Source organism: Microcebus murinus, chromosome 18 (genome assembly GCF_040939455.1).
Source record: "Microcebus murinus isolate Inina chromosome 18, M.murinus_Inina_mat1.0, whole genome shotgun sequence".
NCBI classification, from domain to species: Eukaryota; Metazoa; Chordata; class Mammalia; order Primates; family Cheirogaleidae; genus Microcebus; species Microcebus murinus.
In genome coordinates this window covers 15624040-15638405 of record NC_134121.1, presented here as the reverse complement: position 1 = coordinate 15638405, position 14366 = coordinate 15624040, and the positions used below count along the sequence as shown (strand labels likewise).

The window sequence follows — 14366 nt, the reverse complement described above, 5'->3', positions numbered from 1 at the left end:
GCCATCATACTCCCCCTCACCTTCCATTCCTCTCTTAGCTCACTCATTTTTCTCCTGGACTGCAGATGCCCTTAATACTGAAACCCACCACAGCATCCTGTGGCAGCTGACTCTGGGTGTTTGGCAGGGCTGATGTGATTAAGTTAGACCAGGTATACAAGTGGAACATCAGGTAAATCATTCCTAAAGGCTGATATAGGGAGTGGGCAAAATACATAGGAATCACACAGAAGTGAGAAAGGGAGGTTGCCTGAATCCTGAGGGGCTCTTTGGCTGCAAGAGGAAAGTTTTTATCATCCCTTAATGTCACTGCAGGGCCCCCAAAGGGCCATAGCTACAGGAAAGGGAGGCCAGACCCCAGTTACCCAGAAGAGTGAGCCCTCAGGACAGTGGCTGTGGGCCCACATCTCTCTCCTGCAGGCTGGTCAGCTGTGGCCTCACATCCAGCTGCTGCCAGGACCTGGCCTCTGTGCTCAGCACCAGCCCCAGCCTGATGGAGCTCGACCTGCAGGAGAACGACCTGGGAGACCTTGGCGTGAGGCTGCTCTGCGAGAGGGTGTGGCATCCCGCCTGCCGACTCAGGCTCCTGGGGTAAGGCCCTGTGGGGCCCTTCTGAGCAGAGGGCAGGGAAGGGAGAGTGGTAGGGTGGAGGGGGATTGGATAAAGGAAGGAAGAGGGACTGATAAATGCACAGTCTGCCTGGGTTTCTTATCAGCTCTGCCACCTACTTACACGTGCAACTCGGGCAAGACACTGTCTTCCCTGAGACTCAGATTCTCCATCTGTGTAATGGGAGTATTACACCCACTTCATGGACTATAATCAAATAAAATGTATGTAAGAACAAGGACATTGCTGAGAACAGAGTTAGGTATGATCAATTGATAACTGCTAGCAAGGCTGTGTGTACTAAAGGACTCCCAGCTTCACTTCACTCCAAGGCAGCACTTCATTCATTCATTTACTCATTCATTCATTCACTGCATGCCTCCCATGTGCAAGCACTGGGCCAGGCACTCAGCATAGGATAGTGAGCAAATAGACCTGGGCTCTGCCCTCCTAAAGCTTAAACTCTAGTGGGAATGAGCTAGAAGTTGATCACTTATGAATGCACAAGTATGTATATACTAGTATCAGCTCTGTTGAATGGTATAAAGGGGAAGTACAGGGTATTATGAGAATGTAACACCGGGAGAGGATGGAATGAGATTCAAGGGCCCAGAAGGGCTTCTCTGAGGAAGTGGTGTCAGGCTGAGGCCTAAAAGAAATAGGAGCTGTGCAGACCAAGTTGGGGAGAGTGATCCAGGCAGAGGGGTAGCATGGGGAGAGTCCCCAGAACAGAAAGGGGCTTGAGCACTGGAGAGCTAGGAGAACCCTGTGTGGCTGGAGCAAAGCGAGCCCTTTGCCCTCAATTCCTATTTTGCAGGCCCCAGAGGTTAACGTCCTTCCCCAACTAGTCACCCCAACACCACCGATGGGCCACTTCCTCTTTATTCCACCTCCCTGAAAACAAGCCCATGGGCCATTTCTGGCTGAACATTTCCCTGCAGCTCCTGAGAGGCTTGGCCACATGCCCAGGGAGCTGACAGAGCCCTCAGGTCCTGCTCTGAGCTCTGGACTGGGTGTGGGAGTCCTGCACCCTTGAGCTGCCCCAGCCAGGCCTCCTGCATCTACTCCCAAACCTAAAAGAGGAGTCAGGCAGCATAACGGGAATAAATTTTCTACATTTGGGATCTGCTGTAGCTAAAACTGGCCACTACAACCAGGGAACTGTATCCCCAGGGTGTGCACCTATGTACCCTAGCCTCTCTCCCTGAGTATATTGGCTGTCACCATCTGCCCCGTGTTGGAGCCTCCTCAGACCTTGGCCACAATGGTTGTCAAACTTCAATGGGCTCCCCGGGGAGTTTGTTCTCCCTGCAAAGGTTCTCCCCCCTTCCCTCCTGGAGCCTGGGACTTGGTTGAGAGGGACAACTTTCTCCTGCCTGGGCTCATCCCCTCCCCAAGGGAGAACAGCTCTGACCACAGTAGGGTGACAAATCCATGGCCCTTTACAGGTCCAGGGAATTTTCCCCTCCTGCCTCGCTGAGCCTCCCAACAGGCAGAGCAGGCGTGATTCACCCAATGTTATAGACTAGGGACACAGAGGCCCCAAGAAAGCAATAACTATCCCAAATCTGGAGAAAGCCCAGAATATCAGGGCTATGAGAACGGAATCAGGGCTCTCTCTTTTCAGCAAAACCTCCGACCTCTGGGAAGGAAACCCCAGGACCAGAGCCTAGATGGTCACTGTGAGGCCATGGGGAGTGCTACTGGTGGCTGGCAGCAAGGATCACCCCTGCCAGTGACAGTCCCTCACTGAAGGCCACACCTCCTTCCTCAGGTGGCCTGCATCCAATGACTGACAAATGTTGGGATACAAAGGCCCAGCCCATAGTCCCAACTCCAGTCCATTCTAAAGGGCCATCCCAGCTTCAGAACTGCCCATAGGGTGGGCTGAGGCCTATCCTGAGATGTCCCTGTACCCACATGCCCCTCTGCGCAACACACCTCCCTCCTTCCCCTCACCCTAGCATGGCCCCTAGAGGACTCCCTAATAAACTTCCTCACGATACTCTCCACCTTAGACCCGACCCCCAGGGAGAACAGCCTACCACAGATTCCTTCAAGAGTTGCAGATCCAGGGATCTGGGCAAGCCCCAAGGGCACGGGGATCATGGGGGACCCCAGAAGAACCAGGCCCCTTTGTGCTTACAGGCTAGACCAGGCCCCACTGGGCAAGGAGCTGAGGGAGCACCTGAGGGCCCTGCAGGAAGAGAAGCCTCAGCTGCTCATCTTTGGCAGAGGGTAAGGGGGCCCCGAACTCTCTCTGGCTGGCGCAGGCCCAGGGCTGAGCCAGGAGACTGGGAAAGATTATCAGGGTGAAAGAGACACACAGAGCCAGGAAGAAACCAGGAAACCATAGCAGCCGGAGTGAGGTTCATTTAGTGCAAATACAATCAAATCACTTCCCTGCTTAAACCCTTCCATTAGACAAACAAGGGCAAGGAGAAGTAGGGAAGCTGAGAAGTGATTGGGGGAGTGAGTGAATCCTCTGGGGTCAGCACAGTGTGACACCCAATGGCCACTAGTACAGGCTCCTTCAGTGCAGAACAGAGAAGGTTTGAAACAGTGGAAGCAACACCCACATTGGGGAGACAGAGACAGAGAGGATGCCTTAGGAAAGAGACCACCCTCACCATTCCCCCCTCCACACACAGATACATACACATGCCCCTGTCTTAAGGGGAGAATCCATCTCCCACCCCAAGGAATTTCCTGCAGCCCCCATGTTGTCTCACTTGGTGCATTTCAGCCTATGTCTATAAAGTACAGCTGTACCCAAGTTGCTGGCTGCTGTGCCTCGCCTGAAATGGAGGGGAAACAGCTCCTAGGCTCAGGAGCAGGCATGCATACATTGATCAGACATTGCCTGCAGACCCACTGTGTGTTGGGCACTGTTTTGGGATCTGACATCATACCACTGAACAAGACAGGGCCAGTCTCAGGAGCATAGCCCAGAAGAGAAAAGGCACAAGTCACCCTGCAGGCTGCATAACTGCACCTGCGCTGGGTGTGAGTGCACTGATGGGCCCGTCTGACCTTGTCCAGAGGCGCTGAGCTGAGCTGTCAGATGGGAGGGGTCAGCTGGGCCAAGAAGGGGTCAATTCCAGGTAGACGGAGGGGCTGTAAGACAGGAAAGATTTAGTTGCCTTGAGGAACAGAAGGAGGCCAGGGGTCTGGGGCAGTGCTACTCAAAATGTGGCCCATGGAGCAGCAGCATCACCATCACCATCACCCGGGAGAGACACAGAACTGCAGGTTCTTGGGCCCCATTCAGACCTGCAGAATCAGAATCCCAGGGGACTAGGGGGGCAGGGATCTGTGTTATAGCAGCCCTCCAGGGGGGATTCAAAAACACTGAGTTTGAGAACAACTGGTCTACAGGCCAGTGGGAAGGGGGAAAGTGGCCTTGGTGGAGTTGCAAGGGCACAGGGGCCACAGCAAAGCCTTTTAGATCATGTTAAGAATTATCTGTTTTCCCCGAGAAACAACAGAGAGATATTACAGGGATTCAGCAGCCAAGTGATGTGTCAGATTCACATATGAAGATCAGCTGCTGTGTAGAGAGTGGGCTGCAGGGGGACCCAAGGGAAGCAGGGAAAACTTTTGGGGACACTGCAGGGTTCAGGCCACAGGTGCTAGGGCCTGGCACTAGGGTGGAGGGAAGAGAACAGAAAGAAGAGCTATTGGGAAGTGCTGCCAAGGCCAACAGCTCTCAGGGTGTGTGGGAGGTGTGACACCCAGCACTCGCATGGAAAGGTGTGCTGTGCTATAGTGCTGTGACACCCCAGCACTGGCATGGAAGGATGGGTGGATTGGGGGACGGGGTGGTCATTCACAGAAACAGGGACCACAGAAGGAGCATGAGCTTGAGTTCAAATGCGAAGACTTAAATTGTAAGAGGAGATGTCATGCAGACAGCCCTAGCTGCCTCTGAGAACTTAGGGAAAATGAACAACTCTGTGTCCAGGAAGCCAAGCATGATGATCCCTAATGAGCATCAGGACGAAGGAGAGATGACTAATAATAGGTCCTCACTCAAGCGGCAGAGGCCAGAATCAGGTAATTTGAAGGAGTCAGGCAGGGAGGATCATGGGGCAGGGGGGAGGTCATCCCCTCCATCCCTTGTCTCTTATGTGGGATGGGGCAGGTTTGCCGCCTAGGAAGGCCCTGTCCCATGCATGATTTCCTGTGCCTAGCACCTGGCTGGTTTTCTCCTTCCCTGTCCCCTAGCATCAGGGGCTGGTATTGATCTGCTCCAGAACATCTGTGGCATGGATCAGATTCAGAACCAGGGGCCCAGACTCTCATCCTAGGCTGCTGAGGCCTGGGAATCACTTCTCCATCCCTGCCCATCCATGTTTTGAGCCATGTTCCTCTTTCAACCTGCCCTTCTGGGGCATGTGGGAAGAACAACACCCTGGACCAGTGGGGAAGGTGGGGGAGGCTGGCAGAGGCTGGGTTAGGGACAAGGGATGGGCCTCCACAGACAGCCAGCAGGCAGCTCCAGGAGCAGGGGGGAGACTGCAGACATACTCCCTGGCACCCTGCCACAGGCCAGCCTTGGGAAGGGCCCCATAAGGTCGAGGGTAGGGTCCGGGGGACACCAGGCAGGAGAATCTAGAGCTGACCACTGCCCCACTGTTCCAGAGGGTAGCTCCCCACAGGTAGCACAGAAAGTGGAACCCTTCTGTCTGTCTTCTCCTGCCTCTCTGAGGGACTTGCACATGGAACTTCTGGGGACTGAAGATGACTTCTGGGGCCCCACAGGACCTGTGGCTACTGAGGTAGTGGACAAAGACAGGAGCCTGTACCGGTGAGTGCGGGGGCTCTGCTGGTCTGAGGCCAGCCTCCCCTGTCCCACTCCCCCACTGGGTCCCCTTGCACAGTCAGCACTCCAGCCACTCCCCTGTTGGGTTCCCTCCTCTTGCCAAGCCAGCAGGCAGGGACAGGGCTGAGACACTGGGTGTGCATGTTTTATTATAGGGAAAATATATTTTATCATGAGAGTTTTCAGATATATACCAAAATAAAGAGTACAAGCAACTTCTATGTACTCATTACACAGCTTCAACCACGAATATGCCAAATTCATTTCAACTGTTTATTTTCTCCTCCTTTTGTTATTTTCACAATATTTTCTTTTTATTTTTTCCATGTACTTCCTATTTCACATAAATTTTTATAATACTTTAAATTCAAGACATCTGGTGATTTTATCCTTAAATATTTTATGTGTCTCAAAAATGAAAATAAAAGCCTTGTCTTCCATAACCATAGTGCCATTATCACATTTAACAAAGCTGCCAATAAGTTTTAATATTATCTAATACCTAGTCCAGATTCAGATTTGCTCAATTATATAAAATGTGTTCTTGCAGGTGGTTTGTTCTAATCAGGATCTAAACAATGGCCACTCCCTGTATTTGATTTGTTATATCTCTTAAATCTCACTTAAATCTCTTTAAATCTATGTGCTCCCATTTTATTAATAGCCACTTTGTGCTAAGGACCGTACTAGTAGTTGAGAACCCTAAAATGAAGATGGTGGCCCTGCCCTCCAAGGCCAGCCTGATCTCTTATATAGCACATTACCATTCACCAAACACTGTCACAGTCATTATCCCCACTGGAAGACAGTGTGACTCCCAACTCACATATATAGAAGCTGGCATCCCAGGACCCCAACATTGCCACATGGAAAAGTCACTTAAGATGTCTATAAAGCATTGTTTTCAGCTCCAAGGGTTGACCATTAATATTAGCATGTGGGCCAGGTACACTGGCTCCCACCTATAATAGCAGCACTTTGGGAGGCCAAAATGAGAAGATCATTTGAAACCAGGGATTTGAGACCAGCCTGTGCAACATAGAAAGATCCCTCTGTCTACACAAAAATTTTAAAAAATTTAGCCAGTGGTGGTGGTACCTGTTGTCCTAGCTACTCATGAGGCTAAGGTGGGAGTATTGCTTGCAGTTATAGTGAGCTATGATTGTGCCACTGCACTCCAGCCTAGGTGACAGAGCCTGACTTTGTCTCTAAAAAAAAAAAAAACCAAATAAACAAAAAAAAATTATAATATAGAGTGTTATTATTGGTAAATGGCCCTTTAGAAATAACAACATTTGCCCATTTCATCAGCAGCAGCAGCACTGTCCTGTCATCATGATAGAAACAGCTAACTTCCCCCAGATTTGTACAAGCTGCCAGCATGCATTAGTTACGTATCCTCACAACTATAAAATGGGTGCTGTTGCTATTCCTACTTAGAGATGAGGAAACTGACAATAGACAGGTTACGTGACTTGCTCCTGGATCCGCAGTGCGAGAGTAGAAGAGACAGGACTAAAACCCAAATCTGTCTGACTCTGAAGTCTGGGCTTGCAACTGCTCTGCCATATTCAAAAGCCCCTGCAGAGTGTCTGGCGTCCAGCAGGTACTCAGCGAGTTTGTGTAATGTAGTGTCTGCCTCTCCCTCTGCCTCCCAGAGTTCACTTCCCCGGGTCTGGCTCCTACTACTGGCCCAACACAGGCCTCCACTTTGTGGTGAGAAGGGCAGTGACCATCGACATTGAGTTCTGTTCCTGGGACCAGTTCCTGCGTGGGACCAGCCCACAGCACAGCTGGATGGTGGCAGGGCCTCTGTTTGATATCAAGGCTGAGGCGGGATCCGTGGCAGCTGTGCACCTCCCTCACTTTGTGGACCTCCAAGGTAAACAAGAGGGAAAGATGGAGGGTGGCTAATAATGGCCCTGAAGGGGAGTGTGGGACAATGCTGTCCTGGGAGAGGGGCTTGTGGCTTCCTTAGAGGGACAGGGAGAGGGTTATGGAGGTGGAGACTGAGATTGTTCCTCATTCTGGTCTTCTTTGAACATATGTGTCTTGAAACTCATGTCGCCAGCCTCACAATTATTTTTGCCTGTGCTTACTTGAAAAATTCCCTAAATGGAAAATGATTTCCTCAATGACAATAGTAACTAGCATTTATTCAGTGCTCTTTATATAGATTGTGTCACTCAGGGTCCCAACAGGAAACAGATTATATTCTCCATGGAGATTTTTGAAGAGACTTTTCAAAGACAGGACTATATACAAGGTAGGGCGACTTGAACTAATGTGGAATGTTTGGGTACCTGGAGACTAGCAACCCTGGGAAGCCATTACTACACCTACAGGAGGGAGAAGAAACAGTGTCACCAGATAGCATTTGAGAGCTGGAGCCATGAGAGACAGGCATCCCAATAGAAGACAGTAGTCATAGTGTATCCCAACCTCGGTCACCTCTGAGACTTCCCACAGATAAAGTTCCAAGAAAGAAGCTCACAGTCAAAAATATTACAAAGGGTAACTAAGGCACCATAAATGAGAGTCAGTGGGAACTACAGGTACCAGAGTCATTCCCTTAAATACTTCAGAAACTGGAATTATCAGAAACAGAACATAAAATAAGTATGTATAACATGCGTGAAGAAATAAGTAGTCTGAAAAATATGAGCAAGAAGGAAGAAAACATTAAACATGTTAAGCCAAATTTGGAATCAAATTAAATTGACAGAAAATGTAAGGAAATTTTTAAAGAAGAACAAGTAACATAGATAGATGATACCATGAGAAGACCTAATATACATCAAATTAGTTTCCAGAGGATCTAATAGAGAGAATGGAGAAAGATACAATATTCATAGAGAGAATATTTAATAATTGTCAAGAAATTTCTAGTGTTGCTGAGGGATAAGCTACTTCTCAGAATGAGAAATCCAAAAATCCGAAGAGGGACAGACAGACGAGGGAGAGAAAGACACCAAGATTTGACTCACTTTGGTGAAACTACAGAACAACAAAGTATCTGGAAGGTCTTGACAGTAGTCAGAAAGAGAGATAGCCTACAAAGAACTGCCATGAGGCTGATGACTGATTTTTGAACAGCAGCAATGGAGGTGTAAGAAAATGAAATTATCTCCTCAATGCACTCTAAAATACTGTCTGTCAAAAATTATAAACATAAAATTAATAACTTTATTTTTTAAGAAAAGGATAAAATAAAACACTTTAAAATAAACTAAAAACCAAACCCAAGAGCACTTAACACAAACAAATGCTCACGGAAAGAAATTCTAACGGATGCAGCACCGGCTAAAGGAAAATGATCCCACATGGAAGATGCGAGGTGCAAGACGGAATGATAAGCAAAACCCCTGAGACATGTGTAGGAAAATCTAACACAACATCGACTACAGAAAGCAATGATATTAAAGTCTGATATGTGGGGATTTATTAGAGAGAGATAACTAAATAAATACCAACAATAATAGCATCTAAGAGTGTTAAAGGATTCCATGATCTTGGTAGGCAAGGCTGACCTTCAAACAGATGCGCCACGAATACTGTCCAGGTTTAAATACCGAAATGCTTCTGAACAGGGCAGTAAAGGGAAATTCTTTATGTATTGAGACCACACACTACCTAACAACATCATTCAGTTGGCTGCGGTGCAGCATGGCAGGGGTGGCCAAGGCAGCTTTGCCGTGGACCAGCCCAGGGCAGGCGGGAGGGTCGGAGCCTGTGAGGCAGCAGATGGGGGCACACAGAGCACTGTTGTGAGCAAGGGCTGCAGCACAGGCTCCCCACCCCTGGCCACCTGGGTAGACCTGGCATAGAATGAAACCTAGACAATGCTGAGTGCCAGGGACCTAATGTCTAACGTGTAGTGAGAAAGAAGAATCTGATGTGGTTCCCCATGTCAAATCAGGACTCAGGCAGGAGCTTCCTTTAACTGATGACAGAATGACTGGATAAACAATTTGTGTTACAGCTTCTATCAGTTGTAAGCACTTTCATGATATGTACAGATTAGTTAAGTAGTGAAAATCGATATATTTTTTAATTTTTACTGTATATATTAGTTTTTAAATTAATTCATAGTATCTCCCCAGTAGTTCAATATATTTGGTATCACCTCGAGGTAAAGGTATTAATCTAGACTTTAAGTATGCACATTAAAATATTAGGGTAATCACTCAAAGCATATACATAAGAAAAGTCATTTAGAAACAAGTAGAAAAAAAAAATGGAATGAGAAAAATACAAAGAAAGGAACTGCCTAGTACCCAGACCCAGAAAGTCTTGTTTGTAGAGGCCACAAAAGCTCAGGAGACAATTCAAGCTACACACCAGAAGGAAAGTGCAGGGCAGGGAAATATAGGCCAGGGCCCCAGGAGTCCTGGAGACCCTGGCTTAACAGACAGGGCCATGCAGAGTTCCCTAGGGAAGGTTCTATGGTAATGTCTGGTGGGGGAGGGAGGAAAGCAACCCGGGGGTTGGGCAGGGCCCCTTCCAGGAATCCCTGCTGCCTGCTCTCTGGGCTGAAGCTGTTTGTTGCCCTGCAACAATGACCTCACTGCTAATCAGAGGTCTGGTTTAGGATTTGGGCACTGGCCACTTCTTCACTCTTATTGCTGAAGTCCTCTGTTGAGTCATCAATTTTCCACAGTGAGTTTCCTCCCACTAGAGCTAGAGCTTAGAGCTTTCAGCCTCCCAGCTTCACCCTGGGGTCTGGCAGACCTTACCTCAGCACTCTGGCCATTCTCACCCTCCTGCAGGACCAGCTCCATCAGTTGTGGGGCCCAATGCAAAATGCATATCTCTTATTAGCCATGTGTCTTGTTCAAAAATGATTAAGAGGACTATTAAAATGGTGACAGTAGAATATTAAACCAGGTGCCTTCTGAGCTCAGGGCTCTGAGTGACCAACCGCACAGGCCACACACCCATGAAGCTGGCCCTGTCTTTGCAGACCCTCGCCTTCCCCACCACCCCATCTCCTTCAGAAGGCAAAGACCCCTGTTCTCCACTTCCTCATTTTTTGTCTCACATGCTCCTTTCTGTGCTGCCCATGGAGAACAAAGACACTTGACATAGCCACCTTGGTGGGCTCATTCACCAGCTCTTCCCTCTCCCCCTCCTGACCCACCCAGGAGCTTACCTGAACCAGATTAGATTACAAGGAACCACAATGATATCCCACATGCCTCAAAACTGTGGGTTCTCTGGAACCAGCACCTTCTAACTCATGTAACAATAGAGCGTCTCAAAAATGCAGATTCACGAAAATACATCTTAAAAGGCCCTTAGGGCTGAGCACGGCAACTCAACCCTGTAATCCTAGGACTTTGAGAGGTGAAGCTGGCAGGATCACTTGAGTTCAGGAGTTGGAGGTTGCAGTGAGCTATGATCACAATTCAAGCTGCACACTGGGAGCAAAGCACACTGTGAGGAAAGCACTGCGCTCTAGTATTAAAATAAAAATAAAAAATAAAAAAGATCATAGTATTTTTTGTTCCCAAACCCCAAGGGTTACCAGGGGGACTGTGCCAAGTTGTTTGAGGAAGAAAGAGAAAGAACCACAACATCCATGAGTGATGTGCTTGGTCAGGCTGCATTTTATCTGTGATAACAGCAGGTAACCCTTGCTATCCCAAGTGCTCTACAGACACAAACCAATTCAATGTTCACAATGACACGGGGAGGTGGACACTGCTATTGGCTTCACTGATGATGTGTGGAGAGGTTAAGTAATCTGCTCACAGTTGCTTTGCTACTTAGGGCTTTTGCTGGGTGTCAAACTCAGACAGTCTATATCATTTAAACACACTGCTACATGGCTCTCACGTGATGGGGGACCCATTGTCCCTCCTTGAGCAGGAGTCTCTGCTACAACAGCTCACCTGAGCCTGGAAGCTGCAGGCAACACACTAAGCAGGGAAGGCAGGGCCATGGCATAAAGGCCACAGGCCCAATGGCAGGGTCTAAGAGCAGGAGAGTCCCCAGGTCCCTGGACTGCAGCATGAGCAACAATGGCCCAAGGCAAACACTGAGCATGCCTCTGGGAAATGAGGAGGAAGCCAATGGGCTTAGCCTGACAAAGCACTTGTGATGCCTTGGGCCATCAGCCTGTCTTCCCTGTTGGGCCATGAGCTCTGGAATTGCAGTGCCTGCATCCTCCTGCTCACAGCTACATGCACAGGGCCTGACACATTGTAAGGGCTCAATAAAGTTTTGTTTAATGAGCAGATGTAAACCCTTGGGCCCTAGACCCTACCACCGAAACTGGCTTGTCTAAATATTTCTAATGAGACCAACTAAACGCAGCTCTGCACAGAAGTTCTTCTTGCCAATGAGATTTCTCCCAGTCAACACTCAAGCTTCTTCTCCTTCAGGCCATGATCTTCCTTGTTGCTTCTCTTTTCTCTCCAATCTATCAACACAAACATACTGTCAGGTTTGGAGAAGGTGATTCTGCTACTGTCTATGGAAAGGACAGAATAGGCAAGAAGGAAGGTGACCAACTCCTCTCAGATAGTCCAGGACTTTCTTGATCTTAACACTGACAGTCTTGCATCCTAGGAACCCTCTCAGTCCTGGGCAAGCTGGGACACAGTCAGCCACCCTAGCAAGAAGGGAAGTTGGAGACACACAGCACCTTCCAGAATTCAGCCAAAATTAGTTTGGCACAGAGCATCTGTGAGTATCACTATCTGTGGTCAGTGATCTGGGATCTGGTCCTAGGACCAAGACTAGCTGTGTGGCCTTGAAAAAAGCACTTCCCTCCCAGGGTTTCAGTTCCCGCATCTGACACATGAGGACATTCCAATGCTGTGGAGGTCCAGGTGAGACCATCCATTTAGTGTCACTGATGACAGTGCAAAGTGGCACCGCCTCTTGGAGAAGCAATTTTGGAAGAAACAAAAGGTCTTACCCTTTCACACACTTTTCCTATCCCTTGGTAGTTACTGATTTCATGCCAATAACTCAAGGGAAATAGAAATGTTCTCTGCTGAAATATGTGCATTGCAGTGCTGTGTAAAAAGTTAGTAACATGGTAAAAAGTTGGAAGCATGCTCCTGAAAGAAGTGGATGGTGAATTACAGGGTGAGGTATCCACTAGGAGGGATCATATGCTGTGGTCATTAGAAAGGTCTGACAGATGCCTGCACCATTTAAACTGTCATGGGAAAAACAGGAGACAAACAGCTACATGACTATGAAAAGGTGTTGCTACAGAGAAAGACTGTGACAGAAAAGGCTACAATAGTAGCAATAGTTATATGTGAGATTCATAGATGAATTGTTCCTCATTGTTTCATATGAGGTATGACATTATGCTATTATTTTTCATCCAAAAACTGCAATTAATAAATGAGAAAACTTAAGTAAGGATCTCTATGTGTCCTTGTAGGATTAACATCAGTCAGTGACATTCTGATTGGTACTCCACCCACTAAGGGCCTTGTTCAGGTTTCCAGATGTCTTGTTGCCCAGAAACCACCTACATCGCAGCAGTTGCCAGGCAATGCAGTGATGGAGCCAGGACTCCTCATCTGCAGGCCAGTGTCTCTTTCACCACCAGCCTTCATTGCTCAAACTGTCTCCTGTGGCTTTAGCTTCTTTACCTGGTGTACTGGTCAGAGCCTCAAGTCAAAGAAACCAATTCTGTGTGATGAAGGAATATATTGGAAGATTCTTGAGTAGCTCATAGACTTACAAAAGCTTCTACAACAAGTCTAAGTGAGAACAAAAAGACACTGACACAATGATGCTGAGAAACCAAAGACACAACCAAAATCAAACCAAGAAAAATATGGAGAGACCCCCACTTCAGACACAGCTGCTGTGGGATCTGCCTGCCATGGGGCCACTGGACGTTTGACTCTACTGCCACTGCCAAAATAATCTGTCTCTTCATCTGTGATCCACCCCTCTAGGCTGGAGGTTCTGGTTAGGGACATCGACTTAGCCAAGGCTTGGCCGCATGCGTGTGTCATAGCCGCCAGGGAGTAGCAGCTTGCTGAGTGAGAGCCTCAGCAAGCCCCACACAATGCTGGAGGAGGTGGCTCTTCCCAAAGAGAAGAGTTTTTGCATGGTGAGTGGCCAGTGTAGGGTACCTTGACCATTTGATAATGTAGGTTACCCTTGGTCACTCCATTTCCCACCATCCCTTCCTTCTTGTTCTCTACCTGCCCAAAGTCAAACCTACCAGCATCACTCAATGGTCCCTAACAGGTACAGAATAAACACCAGTACAGGTTCAGTATCTTTCAAGCACCAGGGCCAGGCGATGGACCTGGGTATAAGTTTGGCTCAAAGAAGTTCCTGAGGTGCTCCCACCCTAGAGACAGTATCACCTGCAACCTCCAAAGGCCCCAGACCCAGGCATAACCCCTTCTCCATGCTGGGTGTCTTAGTCCATTCAGGATACTATAATAAAATCTTTCTCACTAGTAGCTTATAAATAAGAGAGGTTTGTTTCTCAGTTTGGGAAGCTGGGAAGTACAAGATCAAGGTCCCAGCAGATTCGGTGTCTCTTGAGGGTACTCTTCCTCTTAGATGGTCCATTCTAGATGTGTCCTCTCAGAGTGGAAGAGACGAGCAAGTTCCCTTGGATCTCTTTTATTAAGGCACTGGTCCCATTCATGGGGATTCTGCCCCTATGATCTAGTCACCTCCCAAAAGGTTACACTTCGTTTATTTTGAAAATGAGGTTCTTGCTATGTTGCCAAGGCTGGACTCAAATTCCTGGTCTCAAGGAATCATGCCATGTCAGCCTCCCTAGGAGCTAAAACTACAGGCAGCTAAAACTACACTCAGCTAATTTTTTCCTATGATTGTGGTAGGAATTCCACCTTTAATACCATCACTTGGGGGCTACAATTTCGACATAGGAATTTTGGGAAGACACATTCACAATATGTGTTCCCCCAAGAAG

The 14366-nt window shown here is 48.1% G+C and overlaps 1 protein-coding gene across 1 annotated transcript in view; it reads left to right on the top strand.

Annotated features, from left to right (window-relative positions):
• Positions 1-14366, top strand: part of NLRP1 (NLR family pyrin domain containing 1) — a 46536-nt gene that overhangs the window by 23926 nt on the left and 8244 nt on the right. Inside the window, exons 7-11 of the mRNA XM_075994214.1 lie at positions 421-591; positions 2758-2847; positions 4574-4665; positions 5134-5419; positions 7093-7316. Coding sequence (XP_075850329.1) covers positions 421-591; positions 2758-2847; positions 4574-4665; positions 5134-5419; positions 7093-7316 — 863 coding nt within the window. The remainder of the gene's footprint in view (positions 1-420; positions 592-2757; positions 2848-4573; positions 4666-5133; positions 5420-7092; positions 7317-14366) is intronic.